Genomic DNA, 14,335 nt, shown 5'->3' on the forward strand with positions numbered 1-14,335 from the left:
ATTCTGCCCAACGTGCAGGGGTACGGGGAAAAGGCAGGGTAATCGCACTAGGTCACAATGCTCATTTGGAGGGCCAGTGCAGCTGCAATGGGCTGAATGGCCTCCTTCTGTGCCATTGGGATTCTGTGATTCAGTGCTTAGGTCAAGGCAGCGCCATCCATCTTGTTTGATTTTAACCAATTTCTCCCCCGGTACGTGTACATGAAAATAGACAATGCCACCTTGGGTTAACTTTCTCTGCCAAGCGTGCTTGTGTTATTTTGTTGCTTTGATATATTAATGATAAAGCTTCATATCTTAAATGTCTTAACATTATACTGTTTCTTCAAGTGCCAGAAGTTCCTAAGAAGCCAGTTCCTGAACCATTGAAACCAAAGAAAGAGGCAGTTACTCCAGAGAAAGGTACATTTCTTTTTGTTATTTTAAATACTGGAAACATTTGTATGAAGCAAATACCATGTTGCTGTTCAAATATTAATATTTTTATGCTTTGATATGTTTGTAAGTATTGTTATTGTTGCTACAAACTCCAACAACTGCAACCATCTTCCTTTGTGCTGGGAATGATTTCAATCAGTGGAAAGTTTTTCCCCAATTCCCATCGAGTTGAATTTTGCTAGGGCTCCTTGATGTCACACCCGGTCAATTGCGGCCTTCATGTCAAGGGCAGTCACTCTCACCTCACCTCTTGAATTCAGTGATCTTTTGTCCAGGTTTGGAACAAAGCTGAAATGAGGCATGGAGCCGAGTGGTCCTGGTGAAAGCCAAACCGAGCACCAGTGAGCAGATTATTGCTTGAGTAAGAGTCGCTTCATAACACTATCAATGACACCTTCCATCACTTTGTTGATGATTGAAGGTAGACTGTTGGGGCATTCATTGGGTTTGGTTTGTTTCTGATTGTAAAACCACCCTTCTTCCACACCCTCAGAAGTGATGCGGTTTTCCAACCAGTGAGCTGACCCTGCATCAATTGCATTAAATCCACCCACATGAAACATCATGCGAGCTGGAGCCAATGTTGAGGTTTCCCAGAGTCACTCCCTCACTCCTATGTAACATTGTGCTATCACCTCTCATGAGTCTGCCCTGCTGGTGGAACAGGGAAAGCCAGGGATGATGATGCAGGAGTCTGGGACATTGGCTATAATGACCATGTCAGGCTCTTGCTTGACTTAACACAAAAAAAACAAAAAATGCTGGAAAAACTCAGCAGGTCTGACCACATCTGTGGAGAGAAAGACAGAGTTAACATTTCCAGTCCGTATGACTCTTCTTCAGAGCTAAAGGGAAGCAGAAATGTGGTGAAATATATACTGCTTAATTGGGGTGGAATAGGTGAAGCTGGATAGAAGGCCACCGATAGGTGGCGGCAAAGGAGAGATTGCGAAAGACGTCATAAACAAAAGGACAAAGGGTTGTTAATAGTTGTGGTACTGGCTAAAGGAAATGCTAATGGTGACAATAAGAGTGGAAAGCAGAATGTGATAATGGCAGGACCAGGGTAAGCACTCTGGAAAGTGACAGATGGCCCTAGTGGGGGTGGTGTGGGGGGAGGGGATGGTGGTGGGGAAAAAAGATCGAAAAAATTAAAAGCTGGGGATAAAACAATGAATAAAAATAGAAATACGTTTTAAAATAATAATAATGAAAGTAAGTGGGGGGAAATAAATAAATAAAAATTAATATAGAAAAAAGGGGCGGATCAAAAAGGGGTGGGGATGGAGGAGACAGTTCATGGTCTGAAATTGTTGAACTCAATGTTAAGTCTGGAAGGCTGTAAAGTGCCTAATCGGAAGATGAGGTGCTGTTTCTCCAGTTTGCGTTGAGCTTCACTGGAACATTGCAGCAGGCCAAGGACGGACATGTGGGCATGAGAGCAGGATGGTGTATTGAAATGGCAAGCGACAGGAAGGTCTGGGTCACGCTTGCAGACAGACTGTAGTGTTCCGCAAAACGGTCACCCAGTCTGCGTTTGGTCTCTCCACTGTAGAGGAGTCCACATTGGGAGCAGTGAATGCAGTAAACCAGATTGAGGGAAGTGCAAGTTAAGCGCTGGATGCGGTGGCTGGTGGGGTGAAAAGTGAGGACAAGGGGGACCCTATCATGGTTCTGGGAAGGAGAGGAAGGTGTGAGGGCAGAGGTGCGGGAGATGGATCGGACAGGGTTGAGGGCCCTGTCAACCACCGTGGGTGGGAAACCTCGGTTAAGGAAAAAGGAAGACATGTCAGAAGCACTGTTTTGGAAAGTGGCATCATCGGAACAGATGCGACGGAGACAGAGGAACTGAGAGAATGGGATGGAGTCCTTACAGGAAGCAAGATGTGAGGAGCTGTAGTCGAGGCAGCTGTGGGAGTTGGTGGGCTTGTAAAGAGTATTGGTGGACAGTCTATCACTAAAAATTGAAACAGAGAGGTCAGGGAAGGGAAGTGTCAGAGGTGGACCATGTGAAAGTGATGGAGGGGTGGAAATGAGCATGAAGCGACACCGAAACAGTCATTGATGTACTGATAAAAGAGCTGTGGGAGGGGGCCTGAGTAGGTTTGGAACAAGGAATGTTTCATATACCCCATAAAGAGGTAGGCATAACTGGGGCCCATGCGGGTACCCATAGCCACATCTTTTATTGGAGGAAGTGAGACAAGTTTAAGGAGAAATTGTTCAGTGAGAGAACAAGTTCAGCCAGACGGAGGAGAGTGGTGTTGAATTGGGATTGTTCGGGCCTCTGTTCAAGAAAGAAACAGAGAGCCCTCAGACCATCCTGGTGGGGGATGGAGGTGTAGAAGGATTGGACGTCCATGGTGAAGAGGAGGCTGTTAGGGCCAGGGAACTAGAAATTGTTGATATGATGTAGGGCATCAGAGGAATCACAGATGTAGGTGGGAAGAAACTGGAGAAGGGGAGAGAGAACGGAGTCAAGATAGGAAGAAATGAGTTCCGTGGGGCAGGAACAGGCTGACACGATCAGTCTACCAGGTCAGTCCTGTTTGTGGATTTTGGGGAGGAGGGTAGAAGCGAGCTGTCCGAGATTGGGGGACTATATGGTTGGAAGCTGTGGAGGGAAGATCTCCAGAGGAGATGAGGTCAGTGACAGTCCTGGAAACAATGGCTTGATGTTCGATGGTGGGGTCATGGTCCAGGGGGAGGTAGGAGGCAGTGTCTGAGAGTTGGCGCTCAGCCTCTGCGAGGTAGAGGTCACCACGCCAGACAGCAACAGCACCACCCTTGTCAGCAGGTTTGATAACAAAGTTAGGGTTGGACCTGAGAAAAAGGAGTGTGGCGAGTTCAGAAGGAGACAGGTTAGAGTGGGTGAGAGGAGCAGAGAAATTGAAACAGCCGATGTCACGCCTTTCAGCACTTCCCTCAATTTGGTCTACTGCATTCGCTGCTCCCAATGTGGTCTCCTCTGTATTGGAGAGACCAAACGCAGACTGGGTGACCACTTTGCGGAACACCTACAGTCTGTCTGCAAGCGTGACCCAGACCTTCCTGTCGCTTGCCATTTCAACATACCATCCTGCTCTTATGCCCACATGTCTGTCCTTGGCCTGTTGCAATGTTCCAGTGAAGCTCAATGCAAACTGGAGGAACAGCACCTCATCTTCCGATTAGGCACTTTACAGCCTTCCGGACTGAATATTGAGTTCAACAACTTCAGACCAAGAACACTCTCCTCCATCCCCACCCCTTTTTGATCCCCTCCCTTTTTTCTCTATTCATTTTTATTTTTTAATTTTTATTTATTTACTTTTTTTTCCCACTTTCATTATATTTTAAGAATGTATTTCCATTTTTATTCATTGTTTTATCCCCAACTTTTGCCTTTCCGATCCTTTTTCCCACCACCACCACCCCGTCCCCCCGCCCCACCCCCACTAGGGCCATCTGTCTTTCCAGATTGCTTACCCTTGTCCTGCCATTATCACATTTTGCTTTCCACTCTTAATGTCACCATTAGCATCTCCTTTAGGCAGCGCCACCACTATTAACAACTCTTTATCCTTTTGTTTATGACATCTTTCGCAATCTCTTCTTTGCCTCCGCCTATTTATTGCTGGCCTTCTATCCAGCTTCACCTATTCCACCCCACTTAAGCAGTATATATTTCACCACATTTCTACTTCCCTTTAGCTCTGAAGAAGAGTCATACGGACTGGAAATGTTAACTCTGTCTTTCTCTCTACAGATGCTGTCAGACCTGCTGAGTTTTTCCAGCATTTTTTGTTTTTGTTTCAGATTTCCAGCATCTAGTATTTTGCCTTTATCTTGCTTGACTAATCTTTGGGACAGCTTTCCTAATTTTGGCACAATTGCCCAGATGCTACTGTGGAAGACTTTGCAGCGTCAACTGGGGAGGATGCGTCTTTGTTGTTTGAATAAAAACAAGGTGCAGGGGTACGGAGAAAAGGCAGGGCAATGGCACTAGGTCATAATGCCCATTTGGAGGGCCGGTGCAGACACAATGGGCCGAATGGCCTCCTGTGCCATTGGGATTCTGTGATTCAGTGCTTAGGTCAATGCAGTGCCATCCATCTTGTTTGATTTTAACCAATTTCTCCCCCAGTATGTGTAAATGAAAATAACCAGTGTCACCTTGGGTTAACTTTCTCTGCCAAGCGTGCTTGTGTTATTTTGTTGCTTTGATATATTAATGATAAAGCTTCATATCTTAAGCATCTTAACATTATACTGTTTCTTAAAGTGCCAGAAGTTCCTGAGAAGCCAGTTCCCGAACCATTGAAACCAAAGAAAGAGGCAGTTACCCCAGAAAAAGGTACATTTCTTTTTGTTATTTTAAATACTGGAAACATTTGTATGAAGCAAATACCATGTCGCTGTTTAAATATTAATTTTTTTATGCCTTAATATGTTTGTAAGTATTGTTATTGTTGCTACAAACTCCAACCATCTTCCTTTATGCTGGGAATGATTCCAACCAGTGGAGAGTTTTTCCCCGATTCCCATTGAGTTCAATTTTGCTAGGGCTCCTTGATGCCACATCTGGTCAATTGCAGCCTTCATGTCAAGAGCAGTCACTCTCACCTCACCTCTTGAATTCAGTGATCTTTTGTCCATGTTTGGAACAAAGCTGAAATGAGGCATGGAGCCGAATGGTCCTGGTGAAAGCCAAACCGAGCATCAATGAGCAGATTATTGCTTGAACCTACATCAATTGCATTAAATCCACCCACATGAAACATCATGCGGGCTGGAGTCAATGCTGAGGTTTCCCAGAGTCACTCCCTCACTTCTGTATAACATTGTGCCATCATCTCTCATGAGTCTGCCCTGCTGGTGGGACAGGGAAAGCCAGGGATGGTGATGCAGGAGTCTAGGACATCGGCTGTAATGACTATATCAGGCTCTTGCTTGACTAGTCTTTGGGACAGCTTTCTCAATTTTGGCACAAGTGCCCAGATGCTACTGAGGAAGTCTTTGCAGTGTCAAATGGGGAGGATGTGTCTTTGTTGTTTGAATAAAAACAGGGTGCAGGGGTACGAGAAAAAGGCAGGGCAATGGCACTAGGTCATTATGTTCATTTGGAGAGCCAGTGCAGACACAATGGGCCGAATGGCCTCCTTCTGTGCCATTAGGATTCTGTCATTTAGTGCTTAGGTCCAATGCAGCACCTTCCATCTTGTTTTATTTTAACCAATTTTTCCCCCAGTATGTGTATATGAAAATAGACAATGTCACCTTGGCTTAACTTGCTCTGCCAAACGTGCTTGTGTTATTTTAACTTGTTGCTTTGATATATTAATGATAAAGCTTCATATCTTAAGGATCTTAACATAATACTGTTTCTTAAAGTGCCAGAAGTTCCTAAGAAGCCAGTTCCCGAACCATTGAAACCAAAGAAAGAGGCAGTTACTCCAGAAAAAGGTACATTTTGTTTGGTTATTTTAGATGCTGGAAATATTTGTATGAAGCAGATAACTTGTTGCTGTTTCAACATGAACAAGCTGGGCTACACATCCTATGTCCGGGAAACAAAAGGATGAAAGTTAAAATTAAGAGAAAGAAATGTTTTTTATGAAATAATAAGCTGAGATATTTGCGCTATGGGCATAGGGACTGAATATCCAAGAGATTTCATTCAACAATTCATTTAATTACCACCTTTCGCGTAATTACTTCAATTACCAATTTTACTTCCACAAATATGAAGCACAAATACCTAAATTCACATAAAATTATATTCCAAAGCATTATTTGACAAAAATATTAATTTTTGTGGTGAATTTACTTTCATTTGCTTTATTTTTCTTTACTTGGTTTGACTCTAGCTTTATTAGATTCACAACTTTTAGTATATGATTTCTAGGAATCATTCTCTACATCCTCAGTGCCACTCTCAATATCCTCAGGATCAAAATCTACACCCAACTACATCTCAATATTTGATAATATTCTGAATATTTCATCATGAGTGTCAAAGGCAACATCTGTAGTATCACTTCCTACATTTTTAGTGGCATTGCCTGCATTTTCAGTGTTCAAAGATACATTAAGTATTTCATGATGGACTACATTGGAAGTTCTTCATTATTGAGCCAAAATAGAGAGATTTCTAGGTGATCCTATTCAGCTGTTATATTTTCTGATTTTTTTCAAGAAATGTTTTAATGTTGTTCCCATAAGAAGATCATTCAATGGGTCAGGTGGCTCAATTAAGGGTGGCAATCATACTATACCAAAAATCGGTTTCTCCCTGTCGTGAAACCAGTTTGTGATCCTCCTCTCCACCCGTCAGTGGTGGGCAGTGTTTTTGCACATCAGGAACCTAATTTCAATACTTTAGCATCTCATTATAAGCCCTGCTTGCCAGAATCATCATCCCATGGTGGATCATCTGGGCACGTCGGCGTGATTGCACGCCGATGTGTTTCACTGCTATACATAAGCGATGTACACCTGGCGAGCTGCATTTGGCTTGGGACTGCGAGGTTTGTTTGCCTACCTTGCTTTGGGCAGCACTCGTGGTCATCAGTGCCAGGCTTTGCAGGCAGCACCACATCACTTTTAGGGATGCTCATGGGCAGATCTCTACCTATCAGACCAGCTGTAAGGTGGGGGTGGCTTTTCAACAGCTGCAGGGTTAGGGCTTGCTTGGGGAAGAGGGAGAAGTGGCATCAGGCAAGGGAAGAGGCAGCAAGGTGAGAGCAGTAGTGGGGAAGGTGGGTATACCAGGGTGTGTGTGGGGACACATGTTGATTTGTGCAAGTGGCCTCAAGATGGTGAGGGTAGAGGAGGCCAGATGGAGATATGAGGGTGTGTATGAGAGTGAGTGGTGATGTCCCTTGTGCTGGCAGTGAGTGAAATGCCAGTGAATGTGTGATGGCCTCGTGAGTTTAGAGTGCTAAGATGTTTGCTTACCCTGGCGGCACAGATGAGATCATTTATCTGTTTTCTGCACTGGATGGCCAGCCTCTTGTGTGCAGCATTGGCATTGACCACATCTGCCATCACCTCCCAAGCCGGAGTAGTGAGATTGATGAGCTTCCTGTGGCCAGAGCAGGGGTAGAGGACATCGCGGCGAGCCTCCACAGCGTCCAGAAGGCAACCAGGGATGCGTCACTGAATCAGGTGGCTGCACACTTCATGGCTTTTGGGGCCATGTCTTCACTGGAGCAGCCCTGGGCTGCAAGCATTGAGAACATAAGAAATAGAAACAGGAGTAGACCATTCAGCCCCTCAAGCCTGCTCTGCCATTCAATAAGATCATGGCCGATCTGCTTGTGTTTCGAATTGCACATTCCCATCTACCCCCGATAACCTTTGATTCCCTTGCCTAACAAGAATCTATCTACCTTCACCTTAAAAATACTCAAATACTCAATACTCCTTCTGAGGCAGAGAGTTCCAAAGTTGCACAACCCTCTGAGAGAAAACATTTCTCCTCATCTCTGTTCTAAAAGGGCGACCCCTAATTTTAAAACAATGCCCCCTAGTTCTGGACTCACCCACAAGAGGAAACATCCTTTCCACATCCACCTTGTCAAGGCTGTTCAGGATTTTGTATACTTCATTCAAATCCCCCTCACTCTTCTAAACTCCAGTGGAAACAAGCCCAGTCTGCCCAACCTTTCCTGATAAGACAACCCACTCATTGCAGGTTTAAACCTAGTAAACCTCCTCTGAACTGCCTCCAATGTATTTACATCCTTCCTTAAATAAGGAGACCAAAACTGCACACAGTATTTGAGGTGCGGTCTCACCAATGCCCTGAAGTGTGTGCGCAGCTGTAGTTCAAATCTGGCACCCTGCATGAGGAAGTGACAGCGTAAAGGCATGGCGGGCAAATTGGAGGCCACCCACCAGCGAGACGGCGTGTTTCCTGTGGCTGCATAATTAATGAGATGGGAATGGGATGATACAGCGCAAAAACCCGTCATTGCAGCCGGCGGGTAAACCGACCGTTTCTCCATGCGCTACCACACTTCATGCTAATCTGATAAGATTCCACCCTTGGTCTCTTACTTGCAACACTGATTCTTCTTGCATTTTGTTGCTTTCTGTCAACTTCCTTCCCTAGCCTCTTCATCTTTCCTGCCTCTGTTGTGCCACCTGTTGCTTTCCCTTGCCAAGTAAATACGTGTAGGCTTCAGAACATTACTTGCACAAAACAAATAAAATATGAGAAAGAAAGCAAATGAAATAGGAAAAAAATGTTGAGGATGTATGATGTAAATTTGTTGCATTATTTCTTCAAATGTATGGTTAAGGTTGGTTAAAGCATGTCTGACTTACAATGTCAGCGGGGACACAGTGTAAGCAGGGCCGCAGGATCCTCTGCTAGGAGGCCACGCCCCCTGGGTAAAGGTGGTGAGATGTCAACTGCCCTACAACATGCCCCTTGGCTCAGGGTATCATCCCACCAAGATGGTTGTGATTGGCCCAAGGACCTCAGAATTTGTTTGCCAATAAACAGACAGATATATAATAATAGATATTCTATTTTATTTTTGTTTCATGCTTTATTATGTTTTTAAGTATTGTTACTGTTGCTACAAATGTCAGCAACCACAACCTATCCAATAGGTAGGACACCAATCAGTGAAGAACTTTCCATCGTTTCCCATTAACTTCAATTTTGCTTGGTATCCTTCATGTGCACATGATCAAATGTGGCCTTGATGTCAAGGGGCTCTCACTCTCAATTTACCTCTTCAATTCAGCACTTTTTTGTCCATTTTTGGAACAAAGCTGAAATGAGGTGTGGTGCTGAGTGACTCTGGCGGAATCCAAACTGAGCAGGTTATTGCTGAGTGAGTGTCACATGATAGCACTGACAACGACACCTTCCATCACTTTCCTGATAATTGAGAGTAGATCATTGGGGCATTAATTGGCAGGTTTGAATTTTTCCTGCTTTTTGTGGACAGGGCATACCTGGGCACTTTTGCACATTATCAGGTAGATGTCAGTGTTGCAGCTGTGCTGGAACAGTGGGACTAAAGAAATGGCTAGTTTTGAGCACATGACTTGAATATCTGACAACAGGGCTGTTGTCAGGGTTCATAAACCTTTGCTGTATCCAGTGATTTGAGCCATTTCTTGATATCGCATGGAGTGAATCAAATTGGCTGAAGTCTGGCATCTGTGATGCTGAGACCTCAGGAGGAGGGCAAGGTGAATCATCCACTCAACACTTCTGGCTGAAGATTGTTCCAAATGGTTCAGACCTGTCTTTTCCAACAAAACGCTGGACTCCACATCATTGAAGATGGGGATTTTAGGAGGGGGATTTCAATGTCTATCACCAAGAATGGCTCAGTAGCATCGCTTCTGACTGAGTTGACTGAGTCCTGAAGTAAATAGTTGCTGCTAAACTGAATGTGTGTCTGTGTTGTGTGGCACTACTACCATGTTAAATGAGACAAATTCAGAATAAGTATAACAGCTCAAAACTGGGCATCCTGTAGGCACCGTGGACCATCAACAGCAGCAGTATTGTATTCACCCGCAATGTGGAACTTCATGGCCCACCACATCCCTCGTTCTACCATTATCAGTCTAGGAGATCAACCCTGGAAGGTGGGGATGTCTGTGGAGCCTCCTCCTTCCATAGGTTGTAGAATTGCATAACCCTCTATAGCTGGCTGATTCTGCTGCTTAGCTTGATATAGTCCTGTGACGTAGCTTCCCAAAGTGGGTACATCATTTTTAAATATGCCTGGTGCTGCTCTTGGCATGCCCTTCTGTGTTCCTTATTGAACCAGGGTTGATCTCCTAGATTGATAATGGTAGGGTGAGGGATGTGGTGGGCCATGAAATTACACATTACGGGTGAATACAATACTGCTGCTGTTGATGGTCCACAGTGCCTACGGGATGCCTAGTTTTGAGCTGTTATACCTATTCTGATTTAACATTGTAGTAGTGCCACACAACACAGACACACATTCAGTTTGGCAGCAACTATGTGCTTCAGGACTCAGCCAACTCAGTCAGAAGAGATGCTACTGAGCCACTCTTGGCGATAGACATTGAAACCCCCCTCCTAAAATGCATTCCATGCCCTTGCTACCCTTAGTATTTCTTCCAAATGGTGTTCAACATGTAGGAGTAATAACTCATCAGCAGTGGGAGGGCAGTGAGTGATAATCAGGTCTCCTTGGCCATGTTTGACCTGATACCATGAGAATTCATGACATCTGGAGTCAAAGTTGAGAGCTCCCAGGGTCACTCCATCCCCACTGTATACCACTGTGCCTCCACCTCTGGTGGGTCTATCCTGCTGGTGGGACAGGACATAGCCAGGATAGTGTTGCAGGAGTCTGGGACATTAACTGTTAGGCATGATTTGGTGAGTATGTATATGTCAGGCTCTTGCTTAACTAGCCTGTGGGACAGCTCTCTCAATTTTGGCACAAGGCCCCAGATATTAATGAGGAGAACTTTGCAGGGTCAACTTGACAGAATATGTCTTTGTTGTTTCCTGTGCTTAGGTCAATGCCAGGTGATCCACCTGCTTTTATTTTAACCAGTTTCTTCCCCGGTATGTGTACATGAGAATAGATAATGTTGCTTTGGTTGAATTTCTCTGCCAGCTATGTTTGTATTATTTTAACTTGTTGCTTAGATATCTTAATGATAAAATTGTATCTTAAGCATCTTAACATCACACTGTTCTTAAAGTGCCAGAGGTTCCTAAGAAACCAGTACCTGAACCATTGAAACCAAAGAAAGAGGCAGTCATTCTAGAAAAAGGTACATTTCTTTTTGTTATTTTAGATGCTGGAAATACTTGAATCAACCAAATACCATGTTGCTGCTTAAACATTAATATTCTACTTCATTTATGTTTCATGCTTTAATATGTTTGGCATTGTTGTTGTTGCTGTAAACTCCAACAAACCTAACTGCCTTCCTTTGTGCAAGATATCACAACAGCCAGTGCAGAGCTTTCCCATAATTCCCATTGACTTAAAATTTGCTAGGGCTCCTTAATGCGACACCCAGTTATGTGGCTCTGGCAGAATCCAAACTGCGCATCAGCAAGCAGGTTATTGCTGAGTAAGTGTCACTTGATAGCACTGTCAATGACACCTTCCATCACTTTGCAAATGGTTGAGAATAGACTGTTGGGTCAAGAATTGGTTGGATTGGGCACTTTTGCACATTGTCGGGTAGATGGCATTGCTGTAGTTGTACTGGAACAGCTTGGCTAGAGACATGGCTAACTCTGGAACATAAGACTTGATTACTACAAAGAGGATTTTGTTAAGTTCTGTAATTGTTGCCAAATCCAATGTCTTCAGTGATTTCTTGGTATCATGTGGAATTAATCAACTTGGCTTAGGTCTGGCATCTGTAATGCCAGGACCTCAGGACGAGACCAAGATGGATCAGGCACTTGACACTTCTGGCTGAAGGTGGTTGCAAATGCATTAGCCCTGCCTATTCCATTGACATGGTGGACTCTGCCAATCATTGAGGAAGGGGATGTTCATAGAGCCTCCTCCTCCCGTTGGTTGTGGAGGAGGCGGTGGCATAGTGCTATTGTCACTGGACTAGTAATCTAGAGACCCAGGGTAGTGCTCTGGGGACCAGGGTTCGAATTCCACCATGGCAGATGGTGAAATTTGAATCCAATAAAAACATGGAATTAAAGGTCTGATGATAACCATGAAAACTATTGTCAATCGTCGTTAAAAATCCATCCAGTTCACTAATGTCCTCTTGCCGTCTTTACTGGTATTGCCTACATGTGATTCCAGATCCACAGCAATGTGATTGACTCTTAAATACCCTCTGAAATGGCCTAGCAAGCTACTCAGTTGTGTCAAACCACTACAAAGTCTAAAAGGAACGAAACCAGACGGACTACCCGGCATCAACCTAGGCAGTGGAAATGACAATTGCAAACTCAGCCCTGTCGACCCTGCAAAGTCCTCCTTACTAACATCTGGGGGTTTGTGCCAAAATTGGGAGAGCTGCCTCATAGACTATTCAAGCAACAGCCTGACATAGTCATAGGCCAGGAATTTTCAGTTGACCTGCGGGGGCGGGCCCAACACACCGGCACGTAAAATGACGCGCGATGACATCGGGCGTGCATCCCGACGTCATCGCGATGTTTCATTTGGTGGGTGTGCGCCGGAGTTGGCTGTGCACTCGCTGATAATTGATAGGCCTATTAAGGCCATTAACGAAGTAATTAATTTCAAGTTTAACTTACGGTTGGCGGACCGGTGAAAAGGCCAAGCGGCCTGTATATTTTTTAGGAAGCCTCATCCACAAGCGGGATGAGGTTTCCGAAAGCTTTTACGAATTAAATAAAAAGTTCTTCTGAAAAATAAAAACTTGTCCCATCTCATGTGACACAGTATTACACTGGGCGGGCCAATATAAAATGGCAGTGCGGAGCCGATCGCGGGCAGCATTTGACTATGTGACCGCCCGCTCCTGCCGAGCTTGCCCGACATGGGAAAAATTCAGGCCATACTCACAGAACCATACCTTACAGATAATGTCCCAGATGCCACCATCATCATCCCTGGGTATGTCCTGTCCCACTGGCAGGACAGACCCAGCAGAGGTGGCAGCACAGTGGTATACAGTTGCCATGGGAGTTCTCAACATTGACTCCAAACCCCATGAAGTCTCATGGCATCAGATCAAACTTGGGCAAGGAAACCTCCTGCTGATTACCACATACCGATTGCCCCCACACCCCTCAGCTGATGAATCAGTACTCCTCCATGTTGAACACCACACAGAGGAAGCACTGAAAGCGGCAAGGGCGCAGAATATACTCTGGGTGGTGGACTTCAATGTCCATAACAACGTGGCTCGGTAGCACTAGTACAGACCAAGCTGGCCAAGTCCTAAAGTACACAGCTGCTAGCCTGGGTCTGCAGTAGGTGGTGGGGGAACCATAAGAGGGAAACACACACTTGACCTCATCCTCACCAACCTGCCTGCCATATGTGCATCTTTCCATGACACTATCAGTAGAAGTGACCACCGCATAGTCCTTGTGGAGACCAAGTCCTGTCTTCACATTGAGGATACCTCCATCATGTTGTGTGGCACTATCACTGTGCTAAGTGGGATAGATTTTGAACAGAACTAGCAACTCAAGACTGGCAACCATGAGGCACTGTGGGCCATCAGCAGCAGCAGGATTGTACTCGATCACAATTTGTAACCTCATGGCCTGGCATATCTCCCGCTCTACCATTACCACCAAGCCAGGGGATCAACCCTGGTTCAATGAAGAGTGCAGGAGGGCATGCCAGGAGCAGCACCAGGCATACCTAAAAATGAGGTGTCAACCTGGTGAAGCTACAGCACGGGACTAGTTGTATGCCAAAGAGGATAAGTAGCAAATGATAGACAGAGCAAAGTGATTCCACAACCAAAGGATCAGATCTAAGCTCTGTAGTCCTGCCACATCCTGTCGTGAATGGTGGTGGACAATTGAACAAGTAACTGGAGGATGAGGCTCCGGAGCCCAGCACATCAGTGCAAAAGATAAGGCTGAAGCATTTGCAAGAATCTTCAGCCAAAAATGCCGAATGGATGATCCATCTCGGACTCCTTTGGAGGTCCCCAGTAACACAGATGCCAGTATTCAGTCAATTCGATTCACTCCACGTGATATCAAGAAACAGCTGAAGGCACTGGATACTGCAAAGGCTATAGGCCCTGACAAAATTCTGGCAGTAGTACTGAAGGCTTGTGCTCCAGAACTTGCTGCTTCCCTAGCCAAGCTGTTCCAGTACAACAGTGGCGTCTACCCGGCAATGTGGAAAATTGACCAGGTATGTCCTGTGCACAAAAAGCAGGACAAATCCAACCCAGCCAATTACCGTCCCATCAGTCT

At 45.1% G+C, this 14,335-nt stretch overlaps 1 protein-coding gene across 50 annotated transcripts in view; it reads left to right on the top strand.

Moving 5' to 3' along the window:
- Window positions 1–14,335, top strand: part of ttn.2 (titin, tandem duplicate 2) — a 694,778-nt gene that overhangs the window by 522,298 nt on the left and 158,145 nt on the right. For 47 of the 50 annotated variants that reach the window (XM_078552010.1, XM_078551990.1, XM_078551964.1 and 44 more), the window contains 4 exons: window positions 331–402; window positions 4,703–4,774; window positions 5,812–5,883; window positions 11,143–11,214. In XM_078552010.1, coding sequence (XP_078408136.1) covers window positions 331–402; window positions 4,703–4,774; window positions 5,812–5,883; window positions 11,143–11,214 — 288 coding nt within the window. The remainder of the gene's footprint in view (window positions 1–330; window positions 403–4,702; window positions 4,775–5,811; window positions 5,884–11,142; window positions 11,215–14,335) is intronic. The other 3 variants (XM_078551961.1, XM_078551963.1, XM_078551959.1) reach the window with 2 other exon arrangements.

The sequence above is a fragment of the Cetorhinus maximus genome, chromosome 11, assembly GCF_964194155.1.
Source record: "Cetorhinus maximus chromosome 11, sCetMax3.hap1.1, whole genome shotgun sequence".
Taxonomy (NCBI): domain Eukaryota; kingdom Metazoa; phylum Chordata; class Chondrichthyes; order Lamniformes; family Cetorhinidae; genus Cetorhinus; species Cetorhinus maximus.